This window comes from Scomber scombrus, chromosome 2 (assembly GCF_963691925.1).
Source record: "Scomber scombrus chromosome 2, fScoSco1.1, whole genome shotgun sequence".
Classification (NCBI taxonomy): Eukaryota; Metazoa; Chordata; class Actinopteri; order Scombriformes; family Scombridae; genus Scomber; species Scomber scombrus.
Window position 1 is genome coordinate 23,860,099 of NC_084971.1, and position 21,627 is coordinate 23,881,725.

At 40.6% G+C, this 21,627-nt stretch overlaps 1 protein-coding gene across 1 annotated transcript in view; it reads left to right on the plus strand.

Moving 5' to 3' along the window:
- hhip (hedgehog interacting protein) overlaps positions 1-20,998 on the plus strand; it is a 35,916-nt gene extending 14,918 nt beyond the window's left edge. The window contains exons 5-13 of the mRNA XM_062432537.1: positions 4,954-5,105; positions 6,422-6,595; positions 7,011-7,154; positions 7,293-7,411; positions 8,671-8,794; positions 9,637-9,782; positions 11,099-11,180; positions 18,063-18,211; positions 18,448-20,998. Of these exons, the coding sequence (XP_062288521.1) occupies positions 4,954-5,105; positions 6,422-6,595; positions 7,011-7,154; positions 7,293-7,411; positions 8,671-8,794; positions 9,637-9,782; positions 11,099-11,180; positions 18,063-18,211; positions 18,448-18,644 (1,287 nt within the window). The 3' untranslated portion in view covers positions 18,645-20,998. The remainder of the gene's footprint in view (positions 1-4,953; positions 5,106-6,421; positions 6,596-7,010; positions 7,155-7,292; positions 7,412-8,670; positions 8,795-9,636; positions 9,783-11,098; positions 11,181-18,062; positions 18,212-18,447) is intronic.
- The last annotated feature ends 629 nt before the right edge of the window (positions 20,999-21,627 follow it).

Below are 21,627 nucleotides of genomic sequence, written 5' to 3' on the forward strand. Positions count from 1 at the left end.
GTAGCGTGTGTGAAAGTGACAGTGGGTTTTATAAATGAAGACATCTGTGAGCAGTAATGCAAAGCTGACAGTCCACTGTTACAGGGCCCTGCAATAAAATATTTCACAGTAATAACAAATAAGTCACAGCATGTTACTCTTTTTGTCCCCGCTCCACTGACAGCTGCTCCGCATTCCCAGGAGCCATCAGAGGCTTAGGGCTGAAAATAAGTGGCCTTACTCATCTTCACTATGTACTCCAACTAGAGGCAACTCATGTTGATCTCACTATTATCCTCAAACAGTGGGATGTCTACTGCTGAAAGCTGAAATCATCTTTCTATTAACGTTATGGCCAGATAATGGATTATGTTTGAATAGGAAGGAGTCTACTCTTGGGGTGGGAGGATTAATGTATCATGAGATTGTTTAGTGCTTTTCATTGGATTTATATATCAAGAGGTGGAGAGGTTGCACTGGAGACTGGAACAGCATGATTTTCATTGCGCAAGAGAAAAGTGAAACAAGAACACAGGAGGCATGCGTAAGGGAAGTGAATGTAGATGCTTCAGGTAGTCTTTGAGTGAAGGGCGTAGACATTGTTTTGCTCCAATCAACTCATGTGGAATGTCTTTTGGTGGAGGAATGCCCACGAGCCAGCGAGCATCAAATGGTTCAGGCCTAACAATGCATGAGCCAACACATGCGTCACTGGACTCAAAAGACAGCTGCCCCTGCAGAATTGGAAATCGTAGCGTTGTGTGTCACTGCCTCCGCCACTCAGACAGGGTCAGCATTCCATGTAATGCACCGTGAGATGTGAGATAACAACCGCTCCTCATCCCTGCACCTCACTTTCCCAGCTTTCTGTGGAACGACGCCAAACCTTTGACAGTGCCAAAGCTGGAGCCCCAGAGAACAGAATTGGAGGGAAAAGAGGAATGCAGAGGCAGGTGTTTGTGAAAAATGAAGAGATAATACCTCATGAGAGATTCAATCAGAACCCCCTGCCTGGCTTCGGAAGAATGACGAATGATCATAATGATCATAAAAAGACGAAGATGTTCAGGGGAGAATGGAGGGAATGTGTTTTAAGTTAATAGAACACAGTCATTTGTATAGTTGGATAGATAGATAGAGGTTTGGAGATGGCAGGCCCCTAAATCTAGCTAAACCCACATCACAACGTAGCTTTGTAGCTGTGAAACCTGCAGTTTGTCAATTCTCTAAATTAGCTTGTTTGTACAGTATATTTGTTTTTGAGGCGTGCCAAGAATATCTTACCTACTGCAGCTTTGGCAGCGGTTTTACAATAATCAATGCTCAGGAGCCACAGGTTGGCACTTTGTCTTCTTTTAATCAGCCCTGGATTGGCTCTGCAGTGAAAGGCTTTCTGATGCAGTGTTTGTTTCTAATGGCTCTGGTGCCAGCTCTGCTGTTCGCCTGCTGCTGAAGGAGCTAGTCATTAGCAAGGGGGCTAATATTTCAGCTCATTTAACCACTGTGTATCTTGGTGGTCCCCCATTGATCTAGGCCTCTTTGAGATTGTGGATTTTTTTTTATGGATTAATTTTTGGGCATTTTTGCCTTTTATTGGACTGTCACACTGAAGTTGCAGAGAAAAAACAAAGGAAGAGAAATTGGTATGACATTCAACAAATGTTCCCAGTTTAAGGGATGTGTCACTGCATCCCCAAATCCAATGTATGGATTAGGGATGTGCGATTGCCTCTAAATTTCAAATTGTAGATTGTCATTGCTCTAGATTGCCAATACACGATTAAATCGGCAAGGGGGGGGGGGGTGTCCTTGACACGTTTTTTGTTATTTGTTATAATGACGTTATTTTTAATATTTTGCATCACATGCATGCAAAAGTGAGCGACACCGCTGCGCTGACAAGCCGGAGACGTGTTGCTCCTCCTCACTTCAAGTCGCTGTCATTAACTTTTAACCTGCAAAGGCGGCAGTGCCGCAACACTGTAGGAATTTATGAAAGCCCTTGTGTGAACATTTCAATAGTTACACATTAAAACAATATTTAATTTCAATTACTCTATTGAACAACCCCGAAGCATGAGCAAACGGGCTGTGTCGGTTCGGATCAAACAGATTTAGTGCCCCGTCACTGTCAGCACAGGGCTGGCTGACAGTGTACCCTGCGCTGAGAGAAGAGAAGAGAGAAAGTGGATTGTAGATCTGTTTGTAAACGGGGCTTCTCTAACAGTCATGTATTTCCTCCAGAAACATCTCTTAATGCACAGTAGAGCGCCGTTTTTTTTCTTTTCAAAATCGCCTTGATAAACAGCAAATCGCCTGGCAACCCTCCAATCACCAATATACGATTTGATCGCGGATCGTCCCAGCCCTAATATGGATCCAGCATTTTAAGATGAGGGTGAGAACTTTTCTTACCAAGATGAAACTTCTTGACTTTCTTTGGCAAAGTGCAATCACCTCTGCACCGACTCACATCCAGCTGCACAGTGTGCTGCATCCTCTCCCACATAACTCCTTTTTTATTTGACTTCAATGATCTGACATTTAGTAGTACTCATAAATCTTAGCAGAGAAGCTCTGTCTTTTTGGGTGGAGATTTATTTGTCAACTTTCACAACATTTTACTTCATATTCAGATTGATAGAACCCCTGTGGCTTATCATGTGGGTCTCTGTTGTTCCTCATTGGTACTTTAAGTACATTCCTTTGCAAGGAGTCATCTCTTTTGCATTCGCATGTGGCCTGTGTCACTGCTGTTTTGACTGGGCCAGGCTAGGCCCAGTTCAAGCAGAACTAGGAGATCCAGTACACCAATTTATGATGTGTATTCTTTGGCCTGTCACGTAGACTACATCTCTCCAGAGCCCAAACCAAAACCTGTTTTTTTCTGAACTCCTTTGTAACTTTTTAAAGAGGGAATTAGGGGTGCACCGATCAATCAGCCACCGATTGAATTTGGACAATTTTACGCCTGATCGGCTCAGACCAGAGCTGGCAGGTCTCTCTGAAGCTGATTGTAGTAGCTGATCTTGCGTCCACTGACTAGATCTGCGCTGACTAGCAAGAACAGTATGTTAACATGCAAAGAAGAAACCCAATTATTGAGAGTAACCAGGCCATTACCTTACACTGATTTCACGCAAAATCTCTGTATAGATGCACTTCTCCATAGTCTTGTTTCTCCCCTACCACGACCTCCCCCAGACAGTCACCGCAGTGCAGCTGGCGCACCCATCTGCCAAATAGAACAGGTCAGTCGGCCTCTTCATAATCTCGGATAAAAATGGGAATTTCCCCGAGAGCTTCGCCAAACTCCGGAAAATCCCCGATTTCATCCGAGATAATTTTAACATAAAATTAAGCGTTCTTCAATAAGCATGTAGAACAGAACGTTTTTACTCTCTGTCATTTCACAGTGTGTTTTTTACATTTTGTTTAACAGCTCAGTTTCCTTATACACACTTTTTGCACATGCGCACTTGTAAAAAGCTGGTCAGAAATAGATTGTCTGCTGTCTGGGATCTCTACAGAGAAACCTTCTACACTTAATTTTATTTTCATTTGGATTTTTTTTGTTTTTTAATGTGCAGACCACAAAGTCGTTTATTAAAGAACTGGTACATTTTTAATTGATCAATTAATTAAATAATTGATTCATTTTAAGCTTTTAATTATATGGAACTTAAGAAAATTGGTATCATCTGGGATCGGTATCGCCAGGTCAGGCTTTAAAAAAAAAAAAATCAGCCATCAGAATCAGCCAAGAAAAATGTAGTCGGCGCATCCCTAAAGGGAATACCTGATGGATGACACAGCTGTGTTAATTGTGGACATGATGCTGGTTTGTTTTCCATGAGTAAGACATCATCTCCGCATGATGTTCAGTTTTTCTTTTTTTTCTTTTTTTTTTTTAATGTTCTCAGTCAAAGAAAAAAGGAATCAAGCTGTTTTGGAGGGATACAATCACACAGGGACCACTTTATAAACAGTCTTCACACCTAAGCCTAACATTCTGTTCATTCTTTTGTCAAGAAGAAATAGTGAGGGCGAGTACAACATTAAAAAAAAAAGAAAAAGGGCCGACCTAGCTTGCCTTGCCTAGGGAATGAAATGCTATAGCTGATTATTACAGCTAACTATGATGGGAGGACCACCAGGGTAGTGACAACTGATGTAGCTGCCTCCGGGGTGAGACAAAGGTTTACATATTACACAAGCAATTTAGATGTTTTCTAAACATGTTGCCAAGACAGTGGGAGTTGGCAGCTCCTTCCTTGTTTAGGTTTTCATTTTTCCTTTTTTACGCTGCTTCCCCCCCCCCCCCCTTCCGAGCCTCAAATTTTGCAGGGATTTTGTGTAAACCAGGAAGGAACGAGGGGACAGGGAGCAAAAAGCACGGACTGAAGCACTCTGCACTTTTGTGCTCTCTATGAACTGTGAGTGAGCTAATAAATTCTTTCAGCCACTCAGCGTAGCATTCACGGATATCCCCCAAAGATTACACACACAAATCACTGCACAATGGAGGCCACCGGGAGGGCCTGGGCGTCACAGGGGCCCCCGACCCTGAGGACAAGCGCACATAACCAGGCTGCAGAGAAGACTGGGCAAAGGCGGGGGGTTGTAGAGGAGGTGCAACTCTACCCAGAGTCAAATGCTTTATAATGGTTGGTAATGGTATATTCAAGGAGGTTGGTGAAGGTGTGAGGTGAAACAGGCGAGGGTAGAAAAAGAAAGAATGATAGAATAGCAGGGGTTTGAAAGGGAATGTGATGGATAAATAAAAAAAGGGGATTAGGGAGGTTGAAGAATTAAAGGAGGTAGGGGGTGATGGGTGTGTTGGGGTCTCATGTAGTGGTCTTGGTGATGATGAAGATGACCGAGGGGGGTGATTCCAACCCCACACAGCCGAGTAGAAGCTGAGGAGGGACATAATTAACTCCTGGATCTTTTGTGTTTCTCAACTGACTGCAGGGTGGAGATGAAAGGGGCCTGCTAAGCCTGGCATTCCACCCCAATTACAAGAAGAATGGCAAGCTCTACGTCTCCTACACCACCAACCAAGAGCGCTGGGCCATCGGACCACACGACCACATTCTCCGTGTGGTTGAATACACCGTTTCAAGGTAATGGGAGAAGTGTGTGCCAAATCTACCTTAAATGTAGGTTGCTCACTGCCTGAAGGGACACCAAAACCTCAGCTGCCTTACAGTCTACACAGCAACTTATTTATTAACCACTGTGGATTACCATAGCCTGGACATACATTTCTTCATGCAAAGCCCACTTGTTTAAACAAAATTATTTTAAGGCATCTTTATTTTATAAAAAGAAAATAAATACAAAGCAGTTTACAAAGAAGGATTGTATGAAAATATAGGATGGGTTGATTCTATCATTGACTGTTGAAAGCCAACAACACTGATTTGATACATTTTCAAAAATCACGCTAGACAGAAAAAAGCTTGAAGGGCAAACAGGATTTAAAATGTAGGTCACACGTCTTAGCAATTGAAACTTTCTGTGTGTAATGTTTTGCTGAATATACTATGGTCATTCATTATGATGAAACCCTATGATGAAAGCAGTGTTTTGGTTTTTCTCTGTGTACGTACTTCACGCTACTTTCACAATGACCTGTGATTAAGAAAACAATCATGTCTCACGAAAGTGTTTAAATGTCACATTTTAATTTGCATAATCACAGGTGTATGTTCGATTTAATGATCTAATCTTAATTATAGTCTTGGCATGCAGTCTTGGTGACTGCGGCATATAGTCTGTAATTTTAAGGGTCTAATAGAAAAATGACAGTTAAAGTATTTGAGTAGAGTATTTTTTGTCTTTGGCAAGCTCCTTTTTTTTTTTAAATTGCAGGATTTTAAACACCATACCCAAAATAACACATCATGAAATATTTGTTGCTGATACTGTGAAGCCAAATCCTCACTTTGCACCAGAAAATTGTGCAACATTTGGAAGTCTGTGTTACATCTTCCACCCACTGTATTTGCTTTAGATTTAGACTCAACGTCTTCAGACAAAAACTATTTAAATTATTGGATTTTGTGTGGTATGTCACGTCAGCATTTCTTGACGTTACCATGGTGTCATCCCGCTAAGAAAATTATTCTTTAAAGTAATTAAAAACAATCATTGTGAACTCGTTTATGAAATCCTATCTACCCTACTTATTTCAAAACACGAGACCGCATTTCTTCAATGCCTTTCATACTAATTAAGATTTGAGCCAAGTCTGGGCCATACAAAAGCCAAGACCAAACTACAGCTCTTACCTTTGGTTATTAATATGAAACTGTATGGAAGCATGTAGGTATAGAAATGTTGTAGGTATTTTTGATAAATATAAATGACTTTGTAGTCTAGTGACTATAAGTTTTTCAGTAACAGAAAGTCAAGTGACAATGATGTGTTTACTCAGGAAAAACCCAAACCAGGTGGACACCAGGACGGTCCGAGTGTTAATGGAAGTGGCAGAGCTGCATAGGAAACACCTAGGTGGGCAACTTCTGTTCAGCCCTGATGGCCTGTTGCATATTGTCCTGGGAGATGGCATGATCACCCTGGATGACATGGAGGAGATGGATGGACTCAGGTGAGATAAGACATCAAAGAATTGTGTTTTAAATGACTAAGCAGGGTTTCTGCCAGAAAATTTATTACTGGTGATACACAGTGTTCGAGCATACACCGATTACATTACTTGCTTTTATATTGAAATAAAACCCATTTACTTCATTTTCACGTATCAGCCCTCACATTTATCAAATATAAAAACTCTAATTTGTAAAATATGAATTGTGTTATCGATACTTGACGAATGACGCTACAATCATAAACTGAATCTAGAAATGCATTTTCGCAATTCCCCAATGTTAGGTCTGGTAGGCCGCAGAGTTTGCAATAGACTGGCGAAAACCGTGCAAAGTGCTGTTTTGTGCCCCAATATTGAATCCTTTTCTAGCTCTTACTATTGTGAAGGTATATTTTGTTTGTGTGTTTGAATGCAGTGATTTCACAGGGTCCGTCCTAAGGGTTGATGTGGACACGGACTGCTGCACATCACCCTATTCAATACCAAGGAACAACCCATATTTCAACAGCACCAACCAGCCACCTGAAATCTTTGCCCATGGATTACATGACCCAGGCAGGTGAGTCAAACACTTGATGGGACACTTAAAGAGCATCACACCGAAGAGCTAAACACAATGTTTATTATTCCTGCAAAAAACTATGCCTGTTTGAAAATGACCTCTGGTTCTCCTATATTCATCCACGGTATTCTGTAGGTGTGCAGTGGATCGACTTCAGACCGACAATGGGAGTCTCCTGATCCTCTGTACAGATGCCAGTGGCAAGAACTCATCAGCAGGGAGAATATTGGAGATTGCAAAGGGAAAAGATTACGGTGAGTTATTCTGTTATTCCTTGAGTTTTCCCAAAAATGCTGATAACCTTTTATATTTGAGTTCATTGTTTTGTGCAGTTATTATAGCTTGTGATATAAATAACTGAGTGCATCCTTTGCCTGAGATTTTTTGATAGCATTACGTCTCAAGAAAGAAATGAAAATACATCAACCTCTTGACTAACCTTTCATATTTTTACGGATGAAAATGACATCTGTTTTTACAAATGTCTTTCATTTTGTAAGAACATGTGTTGTGTTTTGGCAACAAGTTTAGAAACACACTGGGTTGAGTACTGAGACAGTGTGGGTTAAATGTAAAAATGATGTGATTTAGAAAGATTCCCCCTTGTAGAGTGTAGATTTGCCAGGGGAATGTGAGATTGTGTCCACAAGTAAGATTTAAATCTGTCAACAACAATAACTGTCTAAATGATGGTTTAGCATTGTTGAAAACACAGCTGAGGGGGATCTCGTTCTTCTCACATTGAGAAAATAATCAATACCAGCAATGCCTTGATGATGCTCACCCTGCTTCTCTTTACAATGAAAAAATGAGTGCTATTTGTTTCAAATTACTTGATTTCCAGTTATCTTTGTGTTGGTTTAGCAACCCCAATTTATTTTTTAACCTTGATCTTTCACTCCAAATTAATCAGTGAGCCTCTTCCTGTCATGGATTCCTCCTACCCCTGGCCTGATGCCTGATTTAGCCAGTTACAAACTCCAAAGTGATAACAGTTGGGAAATCAGCACACCGAGTCATACATTTTTAAAGGCAACAAACCTCCATTCATGTTTCCCTTTGCCAAGACAACTGTAATCCAGAAAACATGCCATATTGCCTCAACATTACACATAGGAATACAAGATAAATGCATTGTAGTTTTGATAGAGACATAAAAGTCCAAGTAAGCTGCTATGAAAGAAATCTTCAGTGATAAGTCAAGATTCACCCTGCTCTCCTTTATACTTATCGAAGTGAAGTAAACATTGTTAGTCTTTTTGATACCAGTGCAAACAAAAAAACACGTATTACTGTAGGAATGAATTTTAATACACCCTTAAGTAAAGATGATAGCAACCTTGCGTATCCTGATTATTACATTATCTGATCTTAGTTATATAGATTAGATTATTTCTATGATTTTCTGCTAATGATTGACGCATGCAGAGTATGGTAGCACCACTGTATGAATGACAGGCAGCTGGATTAAAAGCAATATGAATCAGACCTTTGCCTCCTTGCCCCTCTGCAGAAAATGAACCTTCTGTCTATGACCTGCAGTCCAGTGGAGGAGCACCACCTGTGGGGGGCTTTATCTACAGGGGCTGCCAGTCTAGAAGACTTTATGGCAGTTATGTATTTGGAGATAAAAACGGGTAAGTACAACTGATGTACTCAAGACAGTGCTGATAAACAGTGTAACAAAAAATTAAGTTACATGTTGTGAAATCTAGACTCCCTACATACTTGATGTCAGAAAGCTGTACACATCACAGTGGCTTCATTCTACTGACGTTAAAGTACAGCTTATTTATGAGTTATTACAACCATCTTCAGTCTTATCGAGATCAACACGACTCTTACTTCTCTTCTCACACTGTAAAATCTGTCCCTAGCATCGGCTCGTGCCAAAGTAAACACAAAGTTCCATCCACGTGGGGAAAACAAGTTTTATGTTACTGTCACCACTACGGCTCAGCCCAAACAGTGTAAATGGAGATTAGACATCCTGCCCTGTGCTGTTCACACTTTTCTTTGGTTTGTAATTCATCCTACTTTGCTGATGTCAAACACTGACGCTTGAGTAAACAAAGGAAGTAAATAGTAGGGGGGAGTACAATATCAGGAGTTGGCACTGTGTTTAAAACAATGTGTGGTCGGTTAATTCTGTGCCTCATTACAATTTGGGGGCATATTGTTGTGGCTAAGTGAAGGCTCCGGCATGTTGTTTGTTTTGAAACTAAAAGCCGAGGTCTTAAATAACACCATGTGGGGCGTGGGGTGGAAAAGGAAGATGGGTCAGTGAACCATGTTACAAGAAGTAAAAGTTGTCCTTGTTTCCAGAGCTCAACTTTGATTTAGCCAATTTAGCTGCAAATAAATTGCATTGTTTTTCTCATTTGTACAATAAATGTAAGAAATATGCATACAATGTGCGAGATATACTGACTGGTTGCAATAATTGACCATTGAGTTTACCCTGTGTCTTTTGTCTCAGTAACCTGCGGATCCTGCAAAAGTCTTCATTATCAACATCAGCAGCTGGTGAACAGTGGCTGGAGAAAGCTCTGTGTCTGGGCTCAACTGGTTCCTGTGGATCTATGCTTGTGGGACACATCTTGGGATTCGGAGAAGATGAACTGGGTGAGTAGGGCAATGATAGACAAAAAATATCAGATTCTCTATCTGGCCATCCCTGTCTTTTGTCTCTTCCTCTGTAGTGCTCATTTCCCGATATCCACATGAGTGACGTCTGTTAACATATTATCCGAAGTCACATTGAGGTTTTTCAAAATGAACTTTTGAAAGCTTGTTGACTTCAAATGACAGATGTCAAAACTATGGAAAAATCATAGCTTACAGTCACTGTGTTGTATATTTAACGGTGCTACATGTATTTACATGAAACCTCTGCGTGAGGTATTTCCCAGTTGGTTATTTAACAAGATGTTTGCAATGTTTTATCCTAACAGTAAGTGATGCAGAGAAACAAGATAAAAAATCTTGGAAAATTGCAACTTCGAGCCAACAGGAAGTGCCACTCAAACTACAGGGAAACGAATAACCCTGCGACTCTACGTCAATGGCACATCCCCAACAGGATATTAAATAGTGTGTACTTCCCTCTGGATTAATTGTCATTTCCATAAGATAGCACCGATACTCCAAAGACCCACCCCTGCGTATTGGGCCACCTACAAGGCAGTGTTTTGCATGGGTAGTGAGATGTGTTACTGTTTACCTGTGGGACTGCAGCATTGAGATAAGGTGGGGTGAAATGAGGTGAGCGCACTAATAAGATACAGAACATTTTTTACCAGTTGGACCCCCACCAGACACTCACAGAATTATTAACTGTCAGCTCTGGTGTTTCTGATTTAAAATGGACACGTGATGTGGATCACTCACAAACCCATCAGAAATGTTTGATCACGGTTCTTGCCAGGTCTTGGAGTTATTATTTGAAGAGGTATTTAAAGATTGCTGCATTTGATCATGATTTGCAAGTGGTGCAAGAATCGTGGAGGGGTGTGTCCCAAAGTTTGGGCCCCACAGACACATGTTTACAATTTGTCCCCTTATGGAATTTTCTTGCGGGCTTGTTCCTCATTAAATTATCCGCCTGGTTCCCAGTCATGAGTAACCAATTGTCCCATTAAACTCTTTCTTAAGGTCCTTTGGCAAGTGCAACATTGCAGAAGCCTTAGCTACCCTAATTTTCCTCTCATCTTCATGTCTTCTTATCACTTCTCTCCTCTCCTGTTGTGTCTTCCTATCTTCTTTCTTCTTTTCTTTACTTCCCCACCTGTTGTCTCTTCTCCTTTAATCCCCTCACTCCAGTTTGCACTCATTTGTGTCCTCAAGCACAAAGGTTAATCACTGGGACATATGTAACATATTAAAAAGTATAATGCAAATCATGCAGAAAGATAATTTCCATGTGTATTCCTCTTTTTCAGGTGAAGTCTACATACTGGCGAGCAGTAAAAGCATGGCACAGTCACACAGTGGGAAGCTCTACAAGCTGGTGGATCCCAAAAGGTACAATAAGTTTAATTAGTACAAACTTTTCTCTTTTTTTTAATCTTGGGGGGTGGTTTGTTTCACATTTATAAACTGGCTTTGAGTAAGCCATTTTCTTTCAGCCATCTTATTTTTGTAGACAGATTTGGTATGTACTTTGGGTCACAGTTCAGTAAATGATCCGTCAGTACTTGTGCATGCCATCTAATGAGCCCACCATCCCTTATTCCATGCTGTTTTTTTGTTAAATGGCTCATGTAACCATGGTGGATCTGTACTTACTCTTTTGTTTTTAGTCTTACAAATGTCCCCTCACTCACATTTAACATATCACTGTGACCTGCCTTGGCCTAAATAAATGATGAGCAATCACTAGAGAGTAAGCATTGCATGTGCAAAATGTTGGTGCAAAGTATTGTTAACAGCAACACTGACTAGCTGGTTGTGTTCACTCTAGTAACTTTTACCTGCTGGAACATTTAGCAGCAGGGTTTATTCTGCTGAGAGTAAGGAAAACACAATGGCAACTTCCACTTACTCTATTGAAGCACATGTAGAAACATGTTCATATATATATATACAACAACTCTGCAGCACATTCTATTTGAGTGTTGCAATCCAGTTTATTTCTGTGCAGTAGAATACATAATAAGTTGACACTGAAAAACTGGAATGTGTGGGGAACATGCACATGTGTGCAACTTCATAATTAAAATGTGTGTGTGTGTGTGTGTGTGTGCGTTTGTGTCTTAATCCTTACCACATGCATCACAGTATTAGAAATCATTAGGACAATGATCGATCTATAATCTGTTTTTGCAAAATCAAATACATGTGAAAAGCATTTGTAGCTATAGAGGAGAGAACATGCTCATAGGGCATGAATTCATCCCACATGATACAGGAGGGATGTATAAGCATTTTTATCTGATATATTACCCCCGCCAACATAAGCAGACCGTAATTCAAATCAATTTATTCAAAAGGTTTAAACTTAACCCCCCATGATCTTCTTATCAGCTCTGTTGAAGGTTATTTAATGAGTCATGCTAAACTTTGAACCACTGAATGCACGAAAGAAAAGTCCCAAATGAATAATATTTCTTTAGGCTAAGTCACACTTCATTAAGAAAGGCAGATAAAGTAAGAGAAGCAGACTCAGAGAGAGAGACTGTGAATGCCTCAGAATCAATAGAAATATATCCACAGCTGATTATTCCTGGGTGACGACAGTGCCACCCAGGCATTAGCGCAATTAATTACACAACAGATGTTTCAAAGGGGCCCTGGTGGCTCACTCCATATTTATGTTTTCTGGCATGGCCGCTGGACGCATTTCTCCCAAAGAACAATTCTTTCCACCATCAACTGGACTTGTTTAGTCTGTGCGGACCCTGTGGTGTTGGAGTCTTGACTCCTAATACACTCTGGCTTCATTATTAGGATCTTGTTACAGGGAGGATGGAGAGGGGGTGACAGGGGGAGTTAAATGGGGTAGCTAACGTGTCTGACCTCAGCACGTTATCAAGTCTGGTGGTCCTCCCTTCTTTTCTCTTCCATACTGTGGAGACATCTGGACCCTAAAGCTCCCTCAGAAAGGGGTTTGTTTGAGAGTATGGTGGTTAATGTGGTCCAGTATAGCATCTAGCACTGTGTTTTGATCAACCATGTGTTTAGGAACATAGAGGGGAAAGGAGGAACTGTTAGGGAGAGCGGGTAAAGGCTTACAGGGAAACATCAGCCATAAAATCCCTCAGCAGTGTTTGTGTAAACATGTCCTGGCCAGATGACTTCATTTCTAGGTATTTGTTTGTCAGTTGGAGTACCCCTCCAATAATAAATAGGCCACCATGCATTTTGAAACATGCTGAGTGTATGTGTGTGTGTGTGTGTGTGTGTGTGTGTGTGTGTGTGTGTGTGTGTGTGTGTGTGTGTGTGTGTGTGTGTGTGTGTGTGTGTGTGTGTGTGTGTGTGTGTGTGTCTCGAAGTGAGTAAAACAAAGCGAGACGGAGAGCAAGAAGGGACTTGTTTGTGGTTTAGCAATGTGATAGAAATGTTTCCAGTCATATTTCAATCAATCAATTAATCAAGTTTATTTGTCATATGCAATCATAAAAGGATAAATCACAGGGAAATTTAATTACGCCAGTTCATTCAATTTTTGCATTAAAAAGAGTTTAAATAGATTAGGAATAGTAATAAATATATATATATGAATTGGGGTAGGCAGTGACCTCATTTAGGATCCTAGTGACCTGAGGGTAGAAGCTCTTCCTGAGATTCTCAGTGCTGGCCTGGTGTATCCGGCATTTTCTTTCCGACCACAGCAGGGAGAAGAGTCTATTATCCAGGTGGTTGGGATCCTTAATGATTGTCTGAGCCTTATTCTTACAGCGCCTGGTATAAATATCCTTCAGGCAGGGTAGAGCACCACCTATTGTATATTCAGCCAAACAAACCCTTCCTTGCAGGGCATTGCAGTCCCTGTTGGTGCTGTTTCTATACCAGTTCTCTGTATGGTGACCATGAGATGCAGCTAAAAGCTCCAAATCATTAATAAGTGGATTTTTGAGTGCTCAAATATTGTATCCAACCTAAATATTTTCATGACTAATTGAGATGAAGTATATTGAAGATTTTATATCGTACTTGCTCATCTCCTGCTCTACAATGATCTTACCGCCTATATAAGCTACACCATATAATTTTAAAAAACGACAATTTAGCAATGTAGTAGCCCTTAAAGTGCTTTAAACTTTATTGTGATTGTGGTTTGCTCTGCTAATATACTGTAGGCAGATATTCAACTTTTCATTCCCACTGAGTCCGCATTTAAGAGTATAATTATTTACACAGTGCGAGCATTGTATTTACACCAGAACCCTGTACTTTTTGGAAAAGAAACACACTAACAAAGATATTGTGACACAGCACAACACAGGGATTCGTTTTAGCCCCTCTGTGTATATACAGTATGTCAGGGGAGCCATATTGTAAAGTTACATCTTATCATGTCATAATTCAAAAGGCACATGTTGCCCTCCATCAACCATGCTCTTACAGTTGGTCCTTGGCAACAGCTTAATTGTAACATATAGAGCCAGGCCTCCTGCTGATTTCTGGTGTAAAATGTGATTTGCCTTTCTGTTTGTTACAGCCCCTTTCCACACAGAAGAAGGGAAACTTGTATTATGAAGGTCTTTTCACACGTTTGGGTTTTGTCAGCTGCAGGCTGGACTGATTGAATTACAGTGAGCAGAGACCTTAAAAAGACACAGTGAACTTCGAATGGGGTCCTGGGACCTCCTTTATGAACTGCATTAGCAATGGAAGTCACAAATCACTGGATGTGCAGGGGAAGCAGGCTGCGGGTGCTCGTTTACGGATATATTTATCTGTATGTGTGCCTCTCTGTGTTTTGTGTGTACAGATATAAACTGTGTGGGTGGTGGGTAAACGCAAACATGCACATCTGTGAGCCTGTGAGCGTGTGGTACGCTAGCTCCCAGCACGCTGCAGAAGAGAAAAAAAAAGAAGCCTTTTCTTTATTTTCCTATCCCTCCTAAATCTTCCTACATCTCTGCTGTGGTCCTCCCCTTGACAAAGCTGCTTGCCAGTCCCACTGAATAGCCCTGGCTCTTACAATACACAGTAAATTTCTTGCACAATTAAAACAAGGAATGAAGCTACAAAAGAAGCCCCCAAACAATGGAGTCGGATGACAAAACAGCAAAAGAGACCACACTGGGCCGTTTGATTAAGCCATTGTTGGGGCTCACAATGTACACCACTCCACGGCCCTTTTCTCACATATACCTCATGTCAATCAAACAGGCCCTGCGAGCCAACAAGCTAAACACACGCACACACTAACAAACATAATAATCAAACAGATCAGGAACAAATTTGAGGTAATTCATCCACACTGCTCCGATGGCGCAGACTTGAATGGATGTTGGTGTAATTGTTCATCTGATGTGAAGAGGGAGGGCAGATTTTAACCTGCACTTTTCTTCCTAGCTCTCACTTTTAACTTGCTTTCTACTCTCATTTTCATTTCAGTCAGCAAATTATTCAAGTATCTGATCATCATCATCAACTCGCCCTCTGCCAATGTAACAACCTCATGTGTGAGCGTTGTCGCTCTTCTCCCACTCCCTTGCTCTCACACATACACCACCCCTCCCAAAGTTGATAAATTCCCACAGTGGCTGTTGACCCAGCTGCCTTTGTCAAGTGGCGCTACCAGCAGGTGCTGTTTTCACAGCCACCCTGGCAGTCGTACAGACTGTTTAGTAGCGCTGCTGACCCCTGCCTGCTATTAACAGTGTTAGCTACAGACCCCCCAATCCTCCAGGGACTCTTACTCTTTCTCTCTCTCCCTCTCTTTCTGTTTGCTTCCCTCCTTCGCTCTTTTTTAACTACATGCAGCCTGCAACAACAAAAGCCAGCAAGGATGGAGTCTGGAGTTGGGTGCTGATGGGAGCATGGGAATCAACCCCCTCCCCACCACCCTCCATCCTACAAATTTAGAGTAACTTTAAAGCACACACACAGTCACAGTATTGACACAATGCACTGCCATCAGTCAGTGTGTCTGTCAGGACTTATGCAGCACATTTTCAAACTAGGAAGTTGTCAAATATATACAGCTATCATCACTCAAAATTGTAGTTGCAATTGTTTATCAACTGACAACTGAAATCCATATCTTTCTGACACAGTCACACCTGTACGGTAAAATAATTTTAATATTTACTGAAATAATAAAGCTAGATGGTGGCTGATGGTAGCAACAAGGAAAGGTGAGACTTGTCAAACACAATCAACTAGCATAGCAGAATACTAAGAGTGTCCACAAACTACAGCTGCCCAGATGGATTTAATATAGCATAAAAATAAATAAATAAAGAGAAATAAAACATGTCTGATTGTATTTCTGTTTAATATCAAAATTATCACGCTGCTTGTAGATCTTAAACTAAAATCTAGTTTTGGTCTGCACTCCAGATTGACCATTTGCTCTCCAGCCATGATTGATGACGCCTGCTCTCATGGACTAAGCATTACGTATATTCATACTTACACACACTGACCTCACTACTCATGACTCTGAGTCCTAATACCAGCATCAGTCTGCAGGAGTCCAGTTACCATGCCTGTGTGTAAAATTGTGTGCACATGCTCTCAGTGTCCTTCAATGTCCAGCAAGTAGTGTTCATTAGCTTTCTACCTCGCTACAACCGAGATGTTTATGAATCCATACTTCTCTCTTTCTCCGTCTCTTTTTTCCCCCACAAAAACACACACACAGAGAGACACTAGTGTGTGTGGGCCAGTGGGCAATAGGCGCTAACAGACGCTTCACATTTGAACTTGATTACGCACTCTCTGTATTATTTCCAGATTTGTCGAGCGTGATATGAAATAATTCTGTTTCAGCCCATTTGCTGATGTGCGTGTCTGGATGTTTGTCTTAATATGGAATAATCACAATATGTCTGTGTGGCATTCAGACATTACGCATATGGTGTGGAGATGTTTGTGTGTGTCTGCATATTCAAAATCATGTTTATATCTGAGGGAGCCCAACGTGTTGTTTTGTTCTTCAGGAATTTAAGAAAAACACCACACATGACTCAGGAATTAGCACAGCACAGCAATAAAGTATAAATCCATTTTAACAATTGACAATTGATTCTCTGGATTGACAATTAACAGAAAATCTGCCAATATGTCAGTGAAAAATTATTGGAGAAGAGAAAAAAAACATACAGAGATAAACACACATTTCTAACTATCCACATAGTTTAAAAAATGTACATTACCGTGTACAACAGAAGATTTCTTGGTCTTCTTGTTGTGCCATTCAAAAAAAGCTTCACATGACAGCAACCACATGGTGTTAGACGTGGTTTAAATAGAACATATTTCCTACAGTACTGCTCTAAACCATAATATTGTATTACTCTGTACCACAGCCAACAAGAGTTGGATGAAGGTTTTTGTTTTTGCCCAGGTCCAGCTTTTTGTTTGTCTGTTAGGGATATTTTTTGAATGGATTGCACGAAACTTATTGTGAAAATCTGGCGATCTTGCAAATAAGAACTGATGTGTGTTATTGGGTGTGACTTCTCACTGAAAGGCTCAAACTTCTCAACAGACTCATGTATCGCAGACATAAGAAAGAAAGAATCATAGATTAATAGCGCAATCAAACAACCCGTATACACTGGAGAACTCATTTCTGTTTTGGACATAACCACCCTGCCAATTTCTCCATTTGGCACAGCAGCTGAACACAGAACTGATTAGCCATGTAGTGTTAGTGGCCAAAAACTAGGAAGAATTTGAACAGGCACATAACATGCGATCTTCCACATTTTTACACCACACTCTGCCGGCCTTTGATTAAAAAGAGAAAAAAAACGACCCTGTTTACATCAGTAATTATTTCCAGTACAGTCATTATTATTGGATGTAAGCTTAACATTTAACCTAATTTAAAATAATGAGGCCATGACTTAACCCTGCGACCTTAGAGTCGAAGATTTTCATATTTTGTATGTGCTCCTCATTAGCTACTGTAGTTGAAAACTACTCATCCAAGGGATGTGGTTAAATATATTCAAGATTATTACCATGATGTGTTGTCTTTGGTATGTGACAGCTAATATTCAAAATCATATCAGTGAGTTTTCAAATAATATTCCCTTAATAGTTTCATTTGTGTCATGATTACTTAATATCATTGCTATAACAGGGCGGGATTGTATTGAAAGTCAGTAAGCAATAATATTAAATGAATTCCTCGCCCTCTTCTCTGTAATTCGTTAGCATGTCATGTGATGCTTGTGTCCCCCACATACTGACTTTCCCTCCTTCCAACAACTGTTGCAGGCCCCACGCCCCTAAGGAGTGCCAGCGTCAGGTGGAGCCTCCAGAGCTGCTGATGACCGCTTGTTCCAGACACTGTAAGAACGGACACTGCACCCCTACTGGCAAGTGCTGCTGTAGTCCTGGCTGGGAGGGACCCTTCTGCAGAGTTGGTGAGTACTTTTTGGCAGATTTGCATCTACTGCTTTCAGGATAAAATCATCTTGACAAACATTAGTGTGTTGTTCCTCTCCAGATGTGTAAATGAAGTTTAGAAATGCTCAATATGCACAGTAGGCATGCCACAATTTTCCTTATAAATAATCAAAAACTCATTTGATCTTTTGTGGCTTTGAATCAGAATTACTTAGTTTTTGACTGCCTCTGTTTTCCTCTCGTCTCTCTGCAGCCAAATGTGAACCAGGCTGCCGCAACGGAGGAGTGTGTATGGAGCCCAACAAGTGCCTGTGCAAGAGCGGTTACTCCGGCGACCAGTGTGAGAAGAGTGAGCGGGGTATGCCCAACGACCAAGAGAAAGACGGCATACTGGACCACATCATTGACATGACCTCGTACCTCCTAGACCTGACCAGCTATATCGTATAGGGGTGCGCAGAGGGCGGCTGCTCCCTGCCGTCATCCTCAAGTTGACACAAATCTACCTACCACCACCAGCAGACTCTAACGAGGTGTCCTTAATATGGCCTCTTAATCTCCCTCACACCCATACACGCATGTACACACAAACACACGCACACACAAATACAAACAAGATCCCCATCGGACTGCTTTTCATCCACATCACCATACCAAACTTTTCCTCTTTCGCCTATAAGCTACTTGCTCCTGAGCACCAGGCCTGGCATCCAAGCCGTGTTCACATTTCAGAGAGACCTGCAGACGGCAGCGAGATGATTGACAAGCATGGCCAAGTTACGGAAGTTCCACTAAGACATTTCCTCTCTCGTTCAGAAAAACGCCCGCATGCGGCTGACTCCACATGAAGACCCCCACTCCTGGTCAGCCACAGAGGACACTCCATAGGAACAGACCATTTTAACCCAAGACTTTCAGGGGCTATCTGTTGCCTTACTTAAGACCCCCACCTACCCACATAAATGGAGTTTGAGGCATTTCAGCTGAGACAGTTGATTGTTCAGGGGTGATCTAAAGGATTCAAAATTGTAAGGAGTGGTTGACGAGCTCAAGATCCAATTTGTGCCCATGGTCTTTTTCCATTTAAAGGAACCTCAGGCTCAGTTATAAAACGCTGAGAGGTCTTTGAGAATCGTGGGTCAAAGAGAGCCTGCAGTGCTTTGTGCTATACTATCCGTAAGACGCAAATACAACAGAGATAAACCATATCGTTCCCCATATGATGTTGTATTTAGTTTGTGGGCACATTGTCATAAAAAGCTGTAACAGTATACAGTATGTATACTTCGTTTTGCAACACTCACTTGGTATCAATGTACAGAAACAATAGCAGACTGTTATCGACACAGAAATCCGAATAATTAAGTGAGAACGTTTTACTGTCAAAGCCAGTTTCATACAATCTGAATGGAGTTGTTGACTCCGATGCACTGTATTCCTTTTGTTTTTTCTCTTTCATTCACTTTATTATTCAAAATGAATTTAAACATGTATTGAAACACAGTGAGAGTAGTTTCATATTCACACTCAAACACACACACACACACACACACACACAAATGCCACACTAGCACAGGTATGGTTTAACAAACTCCTGTCATTGCGTCACACACTGAAACTGAAGTCGAACTCAAAACTACAAAGGGAAGAGAAAGTGCGGTGATGTATATTTCCAATAGAGCTTACCTAAGTACTACTTAGCATTGCAAAAAAAACTATAGCATTACTATTGTTATCATAGAGGAGGGTTTATTTTTTTAAGCGTAATAATATATGGGAGAGAATGGTGTTTATAGAAAGCAGTTTTACACTAAGCTTGTCAGTTCATGTCATTTCATGTTCTTGTACTTATACATATGCAGCTTTTGCCTCTGTTAAAAAGATACAAGAGGAAGTTTTTTGTTGTTTTTTTAATCTACGTTTTTTTTCCCAGTGTAAAAGTAATGCATGTCTGTGCCTGCATAAAGTAATTTGAAGCAGTTGGCTGAGTCCATCTAATTCTTTTCCCTGACGTGGTTTCATTACCATTGTCAGAATTGTGTCTCTGTTTTGAGATGATCAAAGATCCTGTCAGGCCACCAAGTGACTGTGGAAGCAGTTCACAGACGAGAGGCAGATCTTATCTGTAGAGAGCAGATTTAAGATTAACCTGAGGACCTGTCTAATGGAGATAATTTTTAAAAAAAACAAAAAAAACTGATTTAAAGGTAAACTAATGAGCATCTGACTCTGAAACATAGTCAGCACATAAACACACACACCCATATTCACTTCAACTAATAACTTATCTTATTAAGATCTCTAAATTAGTTCAAATTCCATTAAATGAATCTCGACAGAACCATCAGTCATTCTGTTTTTGAAGGCAAACAGTTGCAGTTTTGCTTTCTCCCGACACCCAAAAACTGGTTTTCGTGTATCATGGTTAACTGAAGTTCAGTGTCCCTCGAGATGTTTTTGTTGTTCCCCGGCCTCGCTTGTGTTTGCTGAAATAAATCAACTCTACCTGGTCTAAATGAGTCAAAAAGGAATTCATGCTGTAAAATGGAAAATTATAATTTTTTTTAGCACTTAATGTGAAAGTTGCATTGTAGCTGCTGAGACGGCGTGGTGTGAATAGAATAACCATTTTCATTATTTAAGTAGTTACACAAATAAAATAATTATTTAAGTTCTCTGTTGTTTTTACCATTGTACTGTATGTGACATTTTTTTTATTCCTGTATTGTAAATAAAACTAGGGATAACTTTGTTTCTCTCCAGAAATATCAATATGTCTATTAAAATTTATAGCATGTCTGAAATGTTTTTGTCTCCTTTGTTGTGGTGTTTACAGCATCTGTTGAGCAGTAATATTTTAGTATAGGCATAAATTCAGTGTGCAAAACAATGATCCCAGAATCTGATCTCAAAATATTTAGTTTTTATCTACATAGTTAACTTTATCTACATGTAAATCCCGTTCAAATTAAAATAAATACATTCCAGAAATAGGAAGCCACATATCAGCAGTTATTTCTGTTAGCATGGATAAACTGGAGCCATCTCCAGAGTCAGTCCAGGCCAAAGATCTGCTCAGATGGAGGAGGGGGCTGCAGCAGGAGAGCTTAAACGTGCCCATATAGAGACCTAGCAGATGGTCGAAATTGAAAGCTAATGAATGGAGGATGTGCAACGCCTGGCTTGATGTTAATAGAGGAAAGCTATGATGCTTTCTGGCAGACGAGCTAAAAGTTTGCTACTTTTCTGAAAAGAAACCAGAGGTAAACCTTGTGGAGGACTAACCAACAGGGCTATTTGCCAATGCTGGAAGCCTAGAAAAAAATGTGTTGCGCACACAAAAAAACTAATAAAAGACAACTAATAATTACCTAGAATATAAGAACGTATCAAAGAACAAAAATTTTGCCTAAAAATGTGCAAATTATATATA